This window comes from Budorcas taxicolor, chromosome 15 (assembly GCF_023091745.1).
Source record: "Budorcas taxicolor isolate Tak-1 chromosome 15, Takin1.1, whole genome shotgun sequence".
NCBI classification, from domain to species: Eukaryota; Metazoa; Chordata; class Mammalia; order Artiodactyla; family Bovidae; genus Budorcas; species Budorcas taxicolor.
In genome coordinates this window covers 76,653,027-76,670,154 of record NC_068924.1, presented here as the reverse complement: position 1 = coordinate 76,670,154, position 17,128 = coordinate 76,653,027, and the positions used below count along the sequence as shown (strand labels likewise).

The following is a 17,128-nucleotide window of genomic DNA, read 5'->3' as shown; positions in this document are numbered from 1 at the left end:
ATTAGGTGGCCAAAGTATTGGAGTTTCAGTTTCAACATCAGTCCTTCCAAAGAATAATCAGGACTGATTTCCTTTAGAATCGACCGGTTGGAACTACTTGCAGTTGAAGGGACTCTCAAGACTCTTCTCCAACAACACAGTTCAAAAGCATCAGTTCTTCAGCACTCAGCTTTATTTATAATCCAACTCTCACATCCATACATGACTACAGGAAAAACCATAGCTTTGACTAGATAGACAATTGCTGACAAAGTAATGTCTCTGCTTCTTAATATGCTGTCTAGGTTGGTCACAACTGTTTTTCCAAGGAGAAAGCATCTTTTAATATCCTGGCTACAGTTACCATCTGCAGCCATCTGTGATTCAGGAGCCCCCAAAATTAAAGTATGCCACTGTTTCCAACTTTTTGACTCTCTTCTTTTACTTTCATCAAGATGTTCTTTAGTTCTTCACTTTCTGCCATAAGAGTGGTGTCATCTGCATATCTGACTTTATTATTTCTCCTGGCAATTTTGATACAAGCTTGTGTTTCATCCAGCCCAGCAATTCTCATGATGTACCCTGCATATAAGTTAAATAAGCAGGGTGACCGTATACAGCCTTGATGTACTCCTAGTCCTATTTGGAACAAGTCCATTGTTCCATGTTCAGTTCTAACTGTTGCTACCTGACCTGCATTATAGGTTTCTCAAGAGGCAGGTCGGATGGTCTGGTATTTCCATCTCTTGAAGGATTTTCCACAGTTTATTGTGATCAACAATCAAAGGCCTTGGCATAGCCAATAAAACAGAAATAGATGTTTTTGGGAACTCTTGCTTTTTTGATAATCCAATGGATGTTGGCAGTTTTATCTCTGGTTCCTCTGCATTTTCTAAAACCAGTTGGAATATATGGAAGTTCATGGTTTTTGTATTGTTGAGCCTGGCTTGGAGAATTTTGAACATTCTTTGCTAGCATTTGAGATGAGTGCAATTGTGTGGTAGTTTGAGCATTCTTTTTCATTGCCTTTATTTGCAATTGGAATGAACACTGACCTTTTCCAGTCCTGTGCCAGTGCTGAGTTTTTCAAATTTGCTGGCACATTGAGTGTAGCTCTTTCAAAGCATCATCTTTTAGGATTTGAAATAGCTCAACTGGAATTACATAACCTCCACTATCTTTGTTTGTAGTGATACTTTCTAAGGCCCATTTGACTTCACATTCCAGGATGTCTGGATCTAGGTAAATGTGAGTGATCACACCTTCATGATTATCTGCATCGTGAAGTTCTTTTTTGTATAGCTCTGTGTATTATTCCCACCTCTTCTTAATATCTTCTGCTTCTGTAAGGTCCTTGCCAGTTCTATCCTTTATTGAACCCATCTTTGCATGAAATGTTCCCTTGGTATTTCTAATTTTCTTCAAGAGATCTCTAGTCTTTCCCATTCTATTTTTTTCCTGTATTTCTTTTTGCTGATGGCTGAGGAATGCTTTCTTTTCTCTCCTTGCTATTCTTTGGAACTCTGCATTCAAATGGGTATATCTTTCCTTTTCTTCTTTGCTTTTTGTTTCTCTTATTTTTACAGCTATTTGTAAGGCCTCCTCAGGCAGCCATTTTGCTTTTTTGCATTTCTTTTTCTTGGGGATGGTCTTGATCCCTATCTCCTGTAAAATGTTACAAACTTCCATCCATAGTTCTCAAGCAGTCTGTCTATCAGATCTAGCCCCTTAAATCTATTTCTCACTTCCACTGTATAATCATAAGGGATTTGATTTAGGTCATACCTGAATGGTCTAGTGGTTTCCCTACTGTCTTCAATTTAAACCTGAATTTGGCAATAAGGACTTCATGACGTGAGTCACAGTCAGCTCCTAGTCTTGTTTTTGCTGAATGTACAGCGCTTGTCCAAGTTTGGCTGCAAAGAATATAATCAATCTGATTTTGGTGTTGAATATATGATGATGTCCACGTGTAAAGTCTTCTCTTGTGTTGTTTGAAGAGGGTGCTTGCTATGAAGAGTGTGTTTTTTTGGAAAAACTATTAGCCTTTATCCTGCTTCATTTTGTGCTCCAAGGCTAAATTTGCCTGTTACTCCAGGTGTTTCTTGACTTCCTACTTTTGCATTCCAGTCCCTTCTAATGAAAAGGACCTCTTTTGGGGGGTATTAGTTCTAGAAGGTCTTGTAGGTCTTCATAGAACCATTCAAATTCAGCTTCTTCAGCATTAATGGTCAGGGAATAGACTTGGATTACCATGATTTGAATGGTTTGCCTTGGAAATGTACAGAGATCATTCTGTCAGTTTTGAGATTGCATCCAAGTACTGGGTTTCAGACTCTTTTGTTGACTATGATGGCTACTCCATTCCTTCTAAGGGATTCTTGTGCAAAGTAGTAGATATAATGGTCATCTGAGTTAAATTCACCCATTCCAGTCCATTTTTCACTTATTCTTAAAATTTTGCATTCACTCTTGCCATCTCCTGTTTGACCACTTCCAATTTACCTTGATTCATGGACCTAACATTTCAGGTTCCTATGCAATGTTTCTTTTTACAGCATCAGACCTTGCTTTCATCACCAGTCAGATGCCCAGCTGAGTGTTGTTTTTGCTTTGGCTCCGTCTCTTCATTCTTTCTGGAGTTATTTCTCCACTGATCTCCAGTAGCATATTGGGCACCTACCGACCTGGGGAGTTCATCTTTCAGTGTCCTAACTTTTTGCCTTTTCATACTATCATGGAGTTCTCAAGGTCAGAATACTAAAGTGGTTTGCCATTCCCTTCTCCAGTGGGCCACATTTTGTCAGGACTCTCCACCATGACCCATCCGTCTTGGGTGGCCCTACATGGATGGCTCATAGTTTCATTGAGTTAGACAAGGTTGTGGTCCATGTCATTAGATCAGTTAGTTTTCTTTGCTTGTGGTTTTCAGTCTGTGGTTTTCAGTCAGCTTGTGGTTTTCTCTGATGGAGAAGGATAAGAGGCTTATGAAAGCTTCCTGATGGGAAAGACTGACTGAGAGGGAAACTGGGTGTTGTTCTGATGGGCTGGGCCATGCTCTGTAAATTTTTAATCCTTTTTTTTCTTTAATGGGTGTAGCTGTGTTCCTTCCCTGCTATTCACCTGGGGCCAGACTATGGTGGAGGTAATGAAGACAATGGCAACCTCCTGCAAAAGGGCCCATGCATGTACTGCTACACTCAGAGCCCCCAACCCTGCAACAGGCCACCGCTGACCCACAACTCTGCTGGAGACTCCTGGACACCCACAGGCAAGTCTGGGTCAGTCTCTTGTGGGGTCACTGCTCCTTTCTCCTGGGTCTTGGTGCACAAGGTTCTGTTTGTGCCCTCCGAGAATCTATTTCCCAGTCCTGTGTAAGTTCTTGTGGCTCTATTGTGGGATTAATGGGGACCTCCTGTAAGAAGATGTATGCTGTACCCAGGTCTGCTGCACCCAGAGCCCCTGTCCCTGCGGCAGTCCACTGCTGACCCGTACCCCACAGGAGATGCTCAAACACAGTTCTGTCTCAGTCTCTGTGGGGTCCCTGGGTCCCGGTGCTCACGATGTTTGTTTGAGCCCTCTGATCACCTCTGGTGGGAATGGGGTTTGATTCTTAATGCAAATTCATCCCTCCTACCGTCTTGCTGGGACTTCTCCTTTTGCCCGTGTATGTGGGGTATCTCCTCCCCACCACTCCAGCTCCTACTGTCTTACTGGGGTTTCTCTGACCTTGGACATGTGGTTCTCGTCATGGCTGCCCCTCATTTTGGATGTGGGGTATCTCCCCTTCACTACTTGCTCCAGGGTTGCACAGCTGGTAAAAGCATATTACCTCTTCTTATATTTATGGGCATTTTTTATTTTTCTAGTCTATCTGACAAACTATGATTTTACCTTGATATCAAAATAAAGGGATATATTTATGCAGTGGCTGTTGTTCAGCTGCCAATTCATATCAAGTGTTGATGACTCCATAGACTGCAGCACATCAGGCTTCCCTGTCCCTCACCATCTCCCAGAGTTTGTCCAAGTTATGCAGTGAGGTACAACATAAAACAGCAGAATTTTATTTCTTAATCCCTATAATGTGCCTCTGTAAGTGCAAAGAGTTGATAACTTTTAAACATTAGAGATAACAAGCGAACACTTCATGCAAAGATGGGCACAATAAATACAAACAGAAAGGACCTAACAGAAGTAAAAGAGAGTAAGAAGATGTGGCAAGAACCCACAGAAGAACTGTACAAAAAGTTCTTAATGACCAAGATAACCGCAATGGCATAGTCACTCACTGAGGGCCAGACATCCTGGAGTGTGAAGTCTAATGGGCCTTAGGAAGCATCACTATGAACAAAGCTAGTGGAGGTGATGGAATTCCAGCCAAGCCATTTAAAATCCTAAAACATGATGCTGTTAAAATGTTACACTCAATATGTCAGCAAATTTGGAAAACTCAGCAATGGTCACAGTACGGGAAAAGTTCAGTTTTCATTCCAATGTCAAAGAAGGGCAATGCCAAAGAAAGTTCAAACTACAATACAGTTGCTCTCATTTCACATGCTAGCAAGGTAATACGCAAAATCCTTCAAGATAGCTTCAATAGTATGTGAACCGAGAACTTCCAGATGTACAAGCTGGATTTAGAAAAGGCAGAGGAACCAGAGATCAAATTGCCCATATCCATTGTATCAGAGAAAAAGCAAGAGAATTTCAGAAAAACATCTACTACTGCTTCATTGACTATGCTAAAACTTTTGACTGTATGGATCACAACAAACTGTGGAAAATTCTTCAAGAGATGGGAATACCAGACACTTTACCTGCCTCCTGAGAAACCTGCATGCTGGTCAAGAAGCAATGGTTAGAACCAGACATGGAACAATGGATCGGTTCAAAATTGGAAAAGGAGTATGTAAAGGTTATATATTTTCAGCCTGCTTATTTAATGTCTATGCAGAGGACATCTTGTGAAATGCACTGCTGGATGAAGCACAAGCTGGAATCCACATTGCCAGGAGACGCATCAACAACTTCAGATGTGGAGATGATACTATCCTAAAGCAGAAAGCAAAGAGGAACTTAAGACCCTCTTGATAAAGTTGAAAGAGGAGAGTGAGAAGCCTGGCTTAAAACTCAACATTCAAAAAACTAAGATCATGGCATCCAGTCCCATCACTTCATGACAAATAGATGGGGAAAAATGCAAACAGTAACAGATTTTATTTTCTTGGGCTCCAAAATCACTGTGGATGATGACTACTGCCATGAAATTAAAAGACACTTGTTCCATGGAAGAAAAGCTGAGACATGGAAGAAAATATAGGACAAACATAGTTAGCATATTAAAAGGTAAAAGATTTATATGATCTGAAGAGCAACCAGAGTATAGACAGTGTATTAAAAAGCAGAGACATCATTTTGTGGACACATGTCCATATATGTCCACATGTCAAATCTATGGTTTCTCCAGTAGTCATGCATGGATGTGAGTGCTGAACCATAAAGAATGATGAGCACTGAAGAAATGATGTTTTCAAACTGTGTGCTGGAGAAGACTCTTGAGAGTCCCCTGGGCAGCAAGGAGATCAAACCAGTCACTCCTAAAGGAAAGCAGTTCTGAATATTCGTTGGAAGGACTGATACTGAAAGTGAAGCTCCACTATTTTTGCCACCTGATGTGATGAACCAACTCATTAGAAAAGACACTTATGCTGGGAAAGACTGAAGACAAGAGGAGAAGGCGATGATAGAGGATGAGATGGTTGGATGGTATCACCAACTCAGTGGACTTGAGTTTGAGCAAGCTCTAGGACATAGTGAAGACAGGAAAGTAAAGACATGCTTTATTGCCATCCACACAGTCGCAAAGGGTTGTACACAACTTAGCAACTGAACAACAACAACAATGTGCATGTTTGTGTGTATGTGCATAAACATAAAAGTACCAGCTGTAAAATATTCCTGAGGCTCTTTGGGGTATATTTAGAGATTCTCGTTCCTTCAGATTGGGCAGAAATTTTTCATTAAATCTATATTATTAAAAATAGAAACTGGGTTTTCCTTTTATTTTTCCTTCAAAAGAGACTTGAACATAAACCCTGTTTAATGTACTCTCTTCAGCACTGATACAAAATGGCCCTGAAAAGATGAAACCCTCAGTACTGCTTTCACTGTGCATGAATCACTGAGAAGTAATGAAAGTTGGGTAATCCTATTTAAATGTTTATTGAAAAGAACTGAAGATAATCCATAAAGTACTTTTAGGAGAAAATATGTGTGCTTATATTTCTCTCTCTCAGACAAGATTGTAAGTTTTTTGAGAGATGAGTCTATTAGTCATAGTTTGACTATTGCTCTCCACAGCATGGAGCAAACACATATGTAATATTTATAATAATTGTAATAAGTAAATATTTACTTTGCTCTTTTTGACTTGTAGAAGCAAAGTGATGAATTTATTAAGATCAATGATTCTACTTTATTCATGTTTATACCTTGCCTTGGAATTTGGACAGTCCTGTGAATATTAGCACTCAAAAAACATTAGTTCAGTTGAAAATTCTATCTAGAATTCTTTCAAAAACATTTAGTTCAGTTCAGTCACTTAGTCATGTCCGACTCAAAAGCATTGCTTACTGGTATATTAAAAATGGCATAAGGATTAATGGACTTCTTTTGAAAATTATATTTTTTTTAATGTTTAGGATATGGAAATGAGTGTGCATAGATCTGTACTGTTCATATGATTTTAGATCATTGGAGTCAACTGGTTAGGACTGTATCATACATCAAAAAGAAATGTCCTGTAGTGATAATTGATCTTTAGTCTTGGGGTAGTTGAAGACAATTCATGTAAAAGGATCTGGGTGTGCACATATATACATTTGGTTTAAATTTTTAATTTTCTTCTCAGATATGTATAACTAGTGCCTGATATCAGCAAAATTCATTTTACAATGAAATATTTTACATTACGAAGTATTGTAAGTGACAACTGATGAAACATACTATGAATTATTTTAGGCACTTACTGATGCTGTCTTAACTCATCATTCATTCCCTTTATTAATTTAACAGCTTTTTAAATTAATTAATCCATTTTTAAATTAATTTATCAGTTTTTTTCTTCTAAGCACAATGTCTGAGTAATGAGTTTCAATGTTAGAAAATATTAAATAAGAAAAACTTAATCCTCATATTTTTGCATTTATCATGGTTTTTGCAGTGGCTTTTACTTATAAAATGAGAGTGGATACTGAATATACAGTATGATAATGCTTATGCAAATCTAGAGGTATACAGATAAGCATGCCACAACAAAAATAATTGGGAGAAATTCATTAAATTGTTACAACAGTTTTGAATTGTTTTTGTATCAATCTTTGAATTTCGTTATATTCTAGTTTTCTTTTTAGCAAACATATTTACTCACTTAATAGTATTACACATTTAAATATAAAAGTTTTATCATCAAAATGTATCATTCTGCCCCTGATGATTTCAGTCATAGAGTAGATATTTCTCTAGAAATAGTTTCTCTACCACTCTGGGCATAAATTTAGAGCATCGCAAAGGTAGACCAAACCTTTAGGCTTTTCATTTTGTGGCTCCTAAGGGAAAAGACAATTAGTTTCTCAAATCCAATCATATCATAGACGCTTTCGGTCCTTAAACCTTTGTCCCTGTAGACAGGCAAAGAAATCTTTCTTGATAATTGATTCACGGGGATGAGCAAACGTTTCATTATTAACAATTCCCAGTATATGAAGTACTCTGGAAATATTAGGATGAGATGAAAAGCCTGCTCTTTGCTGATGTACCTGAAGAGTGGATTCCTGAATTTCTTTTCAGGCATAACTTCCTGGAAACTTTTACATTTGATCAGAAACTGAATAAAATGTCTAGTTTGATTTATTTTTCCCTCAGAATAAAACAAAATGACTACACTAATACTTAAAAAAGAACTTATCTCAAAGAAAACAAGTGTATTACAGAAATTGTCAACTGACATGTTTTTCTTTCTTTCTTTCTTTTTTTTTTGTGAGCAAAATTTGAGGTTGACATACTTCTAGATAGATAACATTGGAAGAAGTTTATTTTCACCAGCCTTGGCTCCCAGTGAGTATTATTCTCAAAATTAGAAGACTTTAGGTAAAATCAAATAAAATGGAGATATTTTCAGAAGAATATGTGCACTGATATCACTTAAACTTTTCCCTAAGAAATGCCAAAATTTGTGGAATCAGAAATACAGAGTTGATGTAATCAGGGTCTGCAATCAATGTGCATGTTTAGAAACACAATTATGGAAGAAATTACATTTTGAGTAATTAATTTGGAAAATGTCACTATATTTGAAGATTAATATTAATACATGCTCTATAATTTTAACATAACCTACTGAAATATACTAAGGTTGAAATTTATATTTCATATTAAATGTATTAAGAAAAAATAACAGTACATGGTGCATTAAGACTATTCTATCATTCTAACATTTTTTCACAGGTTTGCTAAAATCAATATTAATAAGAATATAGTATTGTTGGCATTCCTTCTGAGGTCAATCTATCTTGGCAGAATTACAGATCCAACATTTAGGAGTTCTGACTCTGATTCAGTTACTTAAAATTTGTGCTCTTTTTCTCATATGAAGAATGGGACAAACGATACTACCTATGTATAACCTCAGGGGAATTAAATGCTTTAATAATGAAAATCATTTAAAGCAGCATCAGCCATTCTAATTATTCAATATACTAGCTTTTACTATATTATATCAAAATATTTACTTACCTCTCTTTCTACATTTGGCCATCAACTAAGATTTTTTTCTTCCTACTCCCTACATCCCTCATTATTATCACTTTCTAGAAACTTTAAGCTAAACTAAATATATCACGATGTTTCTGGAAACACAATTTTTTGGAGTAATTCTTGCTATGTATCAATGCTGATTTCTCAACATTTGGGAGTATTTGAACACTATGGGCAGAAGGAATATCACACAGGTGTCTGACTTCATCCTCATGGGACTGACAGACTCTGAAGAGATCCGGCTGGTCCTCTTCACCCTCTTCCTCCTGATATACCTGATCACTGTGCTGGGGAATGTGGGGATGATCCTGATAATCCACCTGGACCCCCAGCTTCACAGCCCCATGTATTTTTTCCTCAGTCACTTGTCATTTCTTGACCTCAGTTACTCAAGCGTCATCACCCCTAAAACCTTAGACAACTTACTGACTTCCAGCAAGTATGTTTCTTACCTGAACTGCTTCACGCAGCTGTATTTCTTTGTCTTCTTGGGCGCCACTGAGTGTGTTCTCTCCTCCATGGCCTACGATCGCTATGCAGCCATCTGCAGCCCTCTGCGTTACCCCGTTGTTATGTCCACCAGGCGATGCTGCTCTCTCATCTTTGGATCCTATTTGATTGGCTTTATTGATACCTCTGTCAGTGTTCTGTGCATGAGTAGATTGCATTTCTGCCATTCAAATGAAATTTATCACTTTTACTGTGATGGAAGGGCAATTTTACCCCTGTCCTGCACTGACACACGTGGCATTGAAATCATCATATTCATTTCTGCCGGTTCCACCCTACTGGTGTCTCTTATCACAATATCCGTGTCCTATGTGTCCATCCTGTCCACTATCCTGAAAATCACTTCCACTTCAGGGAAGCAGAAAGCCTTCTCTACTTGTGCCTCCCATCTCCTGGCAGTCACCATCTTCTATGGCACTATGATTTTCACTTACTTAAAACCAAGTAAGTCCTACTCTTTGGGAAAGGATCAAGTGGCTTCTGTTTTTTATACTATTGTCATCCCCATGCTGAATCCACTCATATACAGTCTTAGAAACAAGGAAGTGAAAAGTGCTCTCAGTAGAGTCATGCAGAAAAGAAAGGACTCCAAACAACTAAAATAAGAGTGAAGTTAAATTTCAAAGCTCATTTTTTTTTCATTCCTACAGTGTATTTCCTTGCTGTCTCTCCAGAAGCAAATAGAAGTTTTTTATCTATTTATTCTGTTGAACCAGTGTTGCCTGACTAAATATAATATCTCATATTTCTAAGAATATGCCTTTATAAAACTATATTATAATTGGAAACCAATGAAGCATGTCAAACTGTGGTCTAAATACATACATTTTTAAGGGCAATTGATTTCATAAATGAACAAGTATACTTGTCAGCTTTTAAACTATGTCACATATTCCAATGCATAATCCAACTTCACTGAATTTTATGATGAAACAGAGTTCAGTTTTGGGGACGATGATACTGATCTCAGAAATAATTTCCTTTACTTTATAGAGAAGCATTATAGCAGAGTGATTATGAGCACTTGCTTTGGAACCAAACGTTCCAGAAATTAGATTCTAGGCCTGCTGTTCTGTAACTTATGTAACACTTTTTAAAAAATCACTGAAAATGTAAGCCTCAATTTTTTAAACTGCATTAGATAAATAACAATTCCAGGTCCATATAGTTACTATAAGGGGCTTCCCAGGTGGCTCAGTAGGCAATGCAGGAGACAAGCTTTCCATCCCTGGGTCAGGAATATCACCTGAAGAGGAAATGGCAACCCACTCCAGTGTTCTTGCCTAGAAAATTCCATGGATAGAGAAACCTGGTGGGCTACGACTGAGCAACTAAATACACACGCACACGTAGTTACTGTAAATATCAAATCAGTTCATTTATGTAAAGCTTTTAAGGCAGTACTAATAAATCCTGGCCCTTATCAGTAAAATACTGATATCCCTCATTTTCAGGGCACAATGGTTTTTTTTGATGAACATTCAGTTGTGTTTTAAGAATTATTTTTGGTTGATTTAATGGACAAACACACAAACATCTAAGGAAACACTCAACACCTCACAATTTTGGATTTAGAGTGGACAGTGTTAAATATTGGACAAAAATATTGAAAAATTTAAGGAAATAGAAATGCCCTAGAAGCTATTAAGCATTTTGTATGTGTTCTTCTAGATTGACAGTTATGTATATATGTGTGTTTATGTACATAAGCAATATTTCTGACATTTCTTATGTTCTTTTTGAGACTTTCTGTGTACATTTAAAAATATTATCTTTGATTATTCCTTTACATTGAAATCTAAGATGGCTGTGTGTTTGATACATAAGATTCTCAGTTTGTAATTCTTTGGACATTAAATGTTAATGAATTCATCAAGTTAACATCTGCATGAAGTGCTATCATTTTGATGGCTCCCTTAAAATATTTATTCACTTTTAAGATATGTATTTATTTATATTGTAGTGTAATGGCTTTACAATGTTGTGTTAATTTCTGCTTTACAACAGAGTGAATCACTTATTATATATATATATCCCCTCACTCTTGAGTCTCCTTCCCTGCCTTCACTGTGCATGAATCATTGAGTAGAAATGAGAAGAATTGGGCAGTCATATTTAAATGTTTATTGAAAGGAAGCAAAGATATATTTTATGAAGTAATTTTAAAAGTATATCTGTGTTTATAATATTTCTCTCCAAAAATGTTATAAGCTCTTTGAGATAAGAATTTACTCAGTCATTTTGTGCTCTCCACAATATGTAGCAAACGTATCACTTATTTAACATGTAAATAAATGTTTTCTTTGCTTTTGTTTGCTGGTGAAAGTCCAGCAAATGATGAATTCATTAAATTGAAGGATTCTACTGCATTCAAGTTTACACCATGCTTTGGTGTTTGCACACTCCTTTGGCTTCCCAGGTGATGCTAGTGGTAAAGAACCTGCCTGCCAATGCAGGAGACATACGAGACGTGGTAGGATCCCTGGGTCTGGAAGACTCCCTGGAGAGGGGATGGCAACTCACTCCAGTCTTCTTGCCTGGAGAATCCCGTGGACAGAGGTGCCTAGTGGGCTCTGGCCCAAAGGGTCCCAAAGAGGCAGACACAACTGAAGAGATTTAGCATGCACACACATGCATATTAGTGCTCAAAACATATTAACTTAGTTGAAAATTCTATTTCTGTAATTTTTTTTTTTTTCAAAAACATCTCTAATCATGTATAAAATATGGCCTAGTGATTAGCTGATAGGTTTCTTTTCCAATTACCTTTTCCTTAGTAGTTAGGGTATGGAAATGAGTGTACACAGAATTATACTTTGTTCAAATGAGTTTAAATTTTAATTTTAATTTTAAATTTAAATCACTGGAGTTAACTGATTAGGACTCATACATCACACACACACACACACACACACACAAAATCCTATAGAAATAATCAGTCTTCAGTCTTGAGAGTAGCTGAAGACAGTTCATGATAAAGGATCTGTATGGGCATGGGTACATGTTTGGTTTTAAATTTTTAATTTTCTTCTGATCTATATCAAGGGTGTCTGACTCCTACAAACTTCATTTTACAATTAAATTTTTTACATTGTAAATCATTGTGACAACTGATTAAACAATAGTTGCATTATTTTAAGGACTTATTGAGGCTCCTGTCATTTTAAAATTAACATTTATTTATTATTCATTTATTTTTACTGTGATGGATGCTGTTGCTATGCACGGACTTTCTTTAGCCCTTCCGCATGGTGAGTGGGGGCTCTTCTCTAGTTGTGGTGTGAGGGCTTCTGATTGCAGAGGCTTCTCTTGTTGAGGAGCACAGCCTCCAGGGGCATGGGCTTCAGTAGTTGCAGCTCGCGTGCTCCAGAGCCTGGGCTCATTAGCTGTGGCACACTCATGGGCTTAATTTCTCCATGGCATGAGAGGTCTTCCTGGACCAGGGATCAAACCAGCATCCCCTGCATTGCAAAGGAGATTCTTAACCACTGGACCACCAAGGAATGTGGTGGTTTTAACTCATCTTTGATTATTTTTTTAACTCATCACTCATCCACTTTATTACTCCTATATATTTTATAGCATTAACTATACTACTGTTTTAACTGCTGTTTTCACTCCTCACTTATCCACTTTATTAATCTTATATATGTATTTTTTTCCTTCTTAAGTATTGGATTTAGTATCTGATTCAGTTCTGATTCAAGATTTTTCATCATAGTCACTGAGAATAATTAAGCTAATTATATTCCACTTTCCTTTTTTCTCCACCAAGGATTTTCATTCATTCATTTTAACTATAATGTACATATTTTTTAAATTGTATGAAACAAAATTATTGTTGAAAGTTATTTGTATTTACTGTGTCTCTAATTATATAATTTTCATTTTCACTTGCATTAGTCAACTGTAGAAAATTACAAAGATTTACATTTATTATCAATTAATCTCCATTTATGTGTTTGAATGTATCATTGCTATTATCTCTCATAGAGCAGAAAACATGCCACAATTTTCTTGTTAATCATAAGAAGCAGTAACTTGTTTGTCCAGATTTACGATTAAATGCCCAAATACATTTTAAAAAATGCTCTCTAGTGTAGTTTCCATCCTTGTAAAATAAGGAGAGAAAGGAAAATATATGTGTATATATATTTTTTCTTCCTATATGAATATTACATACATATATTGCATAGTGAAATCTGTAATGACTTAGAGAATGAAATTATATCAATGAGTTAGAGAATGAAATTATATCAATGAGTTAGAGAATGAAATTATATCAATGAGTTAGAGAATGAAATTATATCAATGAGTTGAAACTATGCTAAATCAAGTTCAGTTAGTTCATTGCTGAGTCATGTCTGACTCTTTGAAGCTCCATGGACTGTGCACGCCAGGCTTCCCTGTCCATCACCAACTCCCGAAGCTTGCTCAAACTCATGCCCATCAAATCAGTGATCCCTTCCAAATATCACATCCTCTGCTGTCCTCTTCTCTTCCCGCTTTCAATCTTTCCCAGCATCAGGGTCTTTACCAATGAGTCAGTTCTTCACATCAGGTGGCCAAAGTATTGGAGTTTCACTTTAGCATCAGTACTTCCAATGAATATTCAGAACTGATTTCCTTTAAGATGGACTGCTTGGATCTCCTTGTAGTCCAAGGGGCATATTTGATCATTTGATTCTCAAATTATACATATTCTAGAAAGATTTCATATATTAGTTAATTTATACTTCAAACCAACTCATTTCAGTGGCAATATTTTATTGTCTTTATTTTCAGGGTTATAATCTTGTAACAAATCCAGTCATTTATAGCTCCACAGTTACTACCAAATGAACAGTATTATATGTTCATATTTACACAGTGTTTCCCTTCAACTCTGTCAAGCTAAAATAAAACAGAAATTAGGACTCAAAGATTAAAAGCAACCCAAAAAAAGTCTGATCATCAAAACTGAATCCAGAGAAAGAAGTATTCATACTTCAGTTGATTTACACTGTCAATTTACAGAATACAGTGATCAAAACAATTGTTGAGCTCTTCCTGAAGACAGAGTCAGGAACATATGTGTAAAGAATTAATAATGTATACAGTTAATAGTCTTTATGATCTTCACCGGGTATCCACAGTGAATGTCTATTATGATAACCAATATAGCCTAAAGAGAAAATACATGCTATAATTTCACTCTCTCCTAATATAAATGTGACTATTGCTATATGTGTCTTCTATCTGATTTTCTGAGACCCATTGTAATCACCATTATCCATCATGAGTAATATTAAATTTCCTTGATGGTAAATGTTCTGTAAGTGCTGAATCTAGGCTTATTTTCCCAAACACAGAAAACTGGATTTACTCACTCTTCTATCCATCCATTCATCTGATCCATTCATCCATTTATTCACTATATATATATATACACAAACACATGCCTTACACCAAGCTGCATAGGTTTTGGAAAAATCAACCAAGATACATATTCCCAGTTGCTAACGACTTTCTCATATGGATAGGTTGACAAACAAATCAACAAATACCTTCAATATTACTTGATAAAGAACATAACAAATCAATGTACAAAGAACAATTATTATTTTAATTCAGAAATGTTTCATAGAGCAGAATCTTGGCAAGTAAATTTTTGTAAGAGAAGATAAAATCATCTTACAGTATGGAGGATGAAAAGTTATTTTTATTTCTGAAAGGCAGGAAATGATTAAAATATTTGACATATAGGGTGATGTACAGCTGATTGTCAGATTGGAGGGATAGGCTATACCTTAAATATTCTTAAATAACTTTAATTCCTATTCATTTGAAAGTCCAGTTTCTGTCCAATAGCTTTCTGAGGGCAATTTTTTTTTGCCTATGTTTTTTTTATTTTTTATTTTTGTAATATAAATGTATTTATTTAATTGGAGGTTAATTACTTTATAATATTGTATTGGTTTTGCCATACATCAACATGAATCCGCCACAAGCATACATGTGTTTCCCATCCTGAACCTCCCTCCCTCCTCCCTCCCCGTACCATCCCTCTGGGTCGTCCCAGTGCACCAGCCCCAAGCATCCAGTATCTTTTTACATCGTTGTCTCTGAAGCTGTAGATTATTGGATCAAACGTGGGAAAGACAACAGTATAAAACACTGCAATGACTTTGTCAGTATCTAGGGAGTAGCTGATAGTGGGACGCAAGTACATAAACAGGAGTGTTCCGTAGAATAAGCTGATTGCCAAGAGATGGGAGGCACAGGTAGAGAATGTTTTGCTTCTTCCACCTGAGGACTTGATGCTCAAAACAGTGAGGAGAACACAGAAGTACAAGATAAAGATGACCACAAAAGCGCTGGTCTGGATGAAGCCACACAAGGCAAAGAGCAGAAGCTCGTTGATGTAGGTGTCTGTGTAGCATAAAGCCAGGAGAGGCGAGATATCACAGAAAAAAATGGTTGATGATATTGGAGCCACAAAATGGCAGCCTGAATGTGAGGCTGAGATGGACCATTGAAGTCACACCCCCACTGAAGTACACCAACACAATGCAGCAGACACAGACCCTCCCAGACACAAGAGCAGAATAGAGCAGTGGACTGCAGATGGCTGCATAGCAGTCATAGGCCATTGCTGCCAGGATAAGGCACTCAGCATCAGCAAAACAACCCAAGAAAAACATCTGTAGTGCAAGACCAGAGGGGGAAATGCTTTTCTTGGATGCTAAGAAATTTGCCAACATTTTAGGAAGGATTGCTGTTGAGCAGCTAATGTCTAAGAAAGACAAGTTGCTGAGAAAATAATACATGGGGGTTTGAAGGATTGAATTGATATTAACTAGAATTATTAAACCTACATTTCCCACCACAGTTAGTGTATAGACTATGAGAAATATCAAGAATAGTGTGACTCTGAGAGGTAGATAATCTGTGAATCCAACAAGTAGGAACTCGGTCGGCATGGTATAATTATTCTCCAACATCTTCTTGGTTTTCTTGTCTTTCTCATCTGAAATAGATGGCATCAGAACACATGAATTGATTTGAGTGATTGATTAACAAAGGGTACTTTTATTCTTCCTTCTAAGGAGGCAAAGATAAGGATAATAAAATCACCGTTAAAGCATTTTCTGTGATGTTTTGGCTTGTTTTCTTTTTTTGTCACTTTATTTAAAAAATAATTAAAATTTTAATTGATGCTAGAGAATGTTATTCAGGCATGATGCTTCAAGAGGCAGTGACTCTTTAAAAACTGTGCACTTTAAGATATGGTACTAATTCCTTTCAAGATAAAAGAGAATGAATTTGGTTGAGTTGATAAGTCCCGGTTGAACCAGAAGAGCTGGCAAAGTCCTTATAAGCCAACCCCTATTTTTCAGATCATAAAATCATATTCTTTCATGTACAGGAAAGTATAGTTGAGAAAAATGCTATGGAGAATGCTCCCACAGATAAACTGGATAAACTACAGAATATCTGTGATCTTGGGAGGTAGTTTAAAATAACAGATAAGAGCATCGCAGTTATGTAAGAGATGACTGGGTTGAAATCTTAGCTTTGCTACATATAGAATATATACTAATTGGTTATATGATCTTGATAAAGTCATTTAACCACTCTGTGATGATTAGAGGAAAAACAAGTAGATATTTGTAAAACACTTACATAACTGGTACATAATACACATTAACGTATCTTTTACTTTTAATTGCTTATTCAGTAGGTTGAAATGCCCAGACAATTGTCTCAAAATTCATCTTATCTTTTTAAAATTTTATTTATTGAATTTAATTGGCAGATAATTACTTTACAATAATGTGAT

The 17,128-nt window shown here is 36.6% G+C and overlaps 2 protein-coding genes across 2 annotated transcripts; one reads left to right on the top strand and one right to left on the bottom strand.

Moving 5' to 3' along the window:
* The first annotated feature begins 8,966 nt into the window (after window positions 1-8,966).
* On the top strand, window positions 8,967-9,911 carry LOC128060763 (olfactory receptor 8H1-like). The gene has a single exon (XM_052653143.1). The coding sequence runs from the start codon at window positions 8,967-8,969 to the stop codon at window positions 9,909-9,911; it is 945 nt and encodes a 314-aa protein (XP_052509103.1).
* A 5,215-nt stretch (window positions 9,912-15,126) lies between these two features.
* LOC128060993 (olfactory receptor 5AS1-like) lies at window positions 15,127-16,289 on the bottom strand. Its single transcript, XM_052653356.1, is given in 3 exon segments — window positions 15,127-15,175; window positions 15,399-15,760; window positions 15,762-16,289. Coding segments are annotated over 3 exon segments (939 nt in total).
* Between the last annotated feature and the right edge of the window lie 839 nt (window positions 16,290-17,128).

What these genes read in the sequence shown, in the direction of transcription:
- LOC128060763 (XM_052653143.1), top strand. Translation starts at nt 8,967, where the DNA reads ATGGGCAGAAGGAATATCACACAGGTGTCTGACTTCATCCTCATGGGA.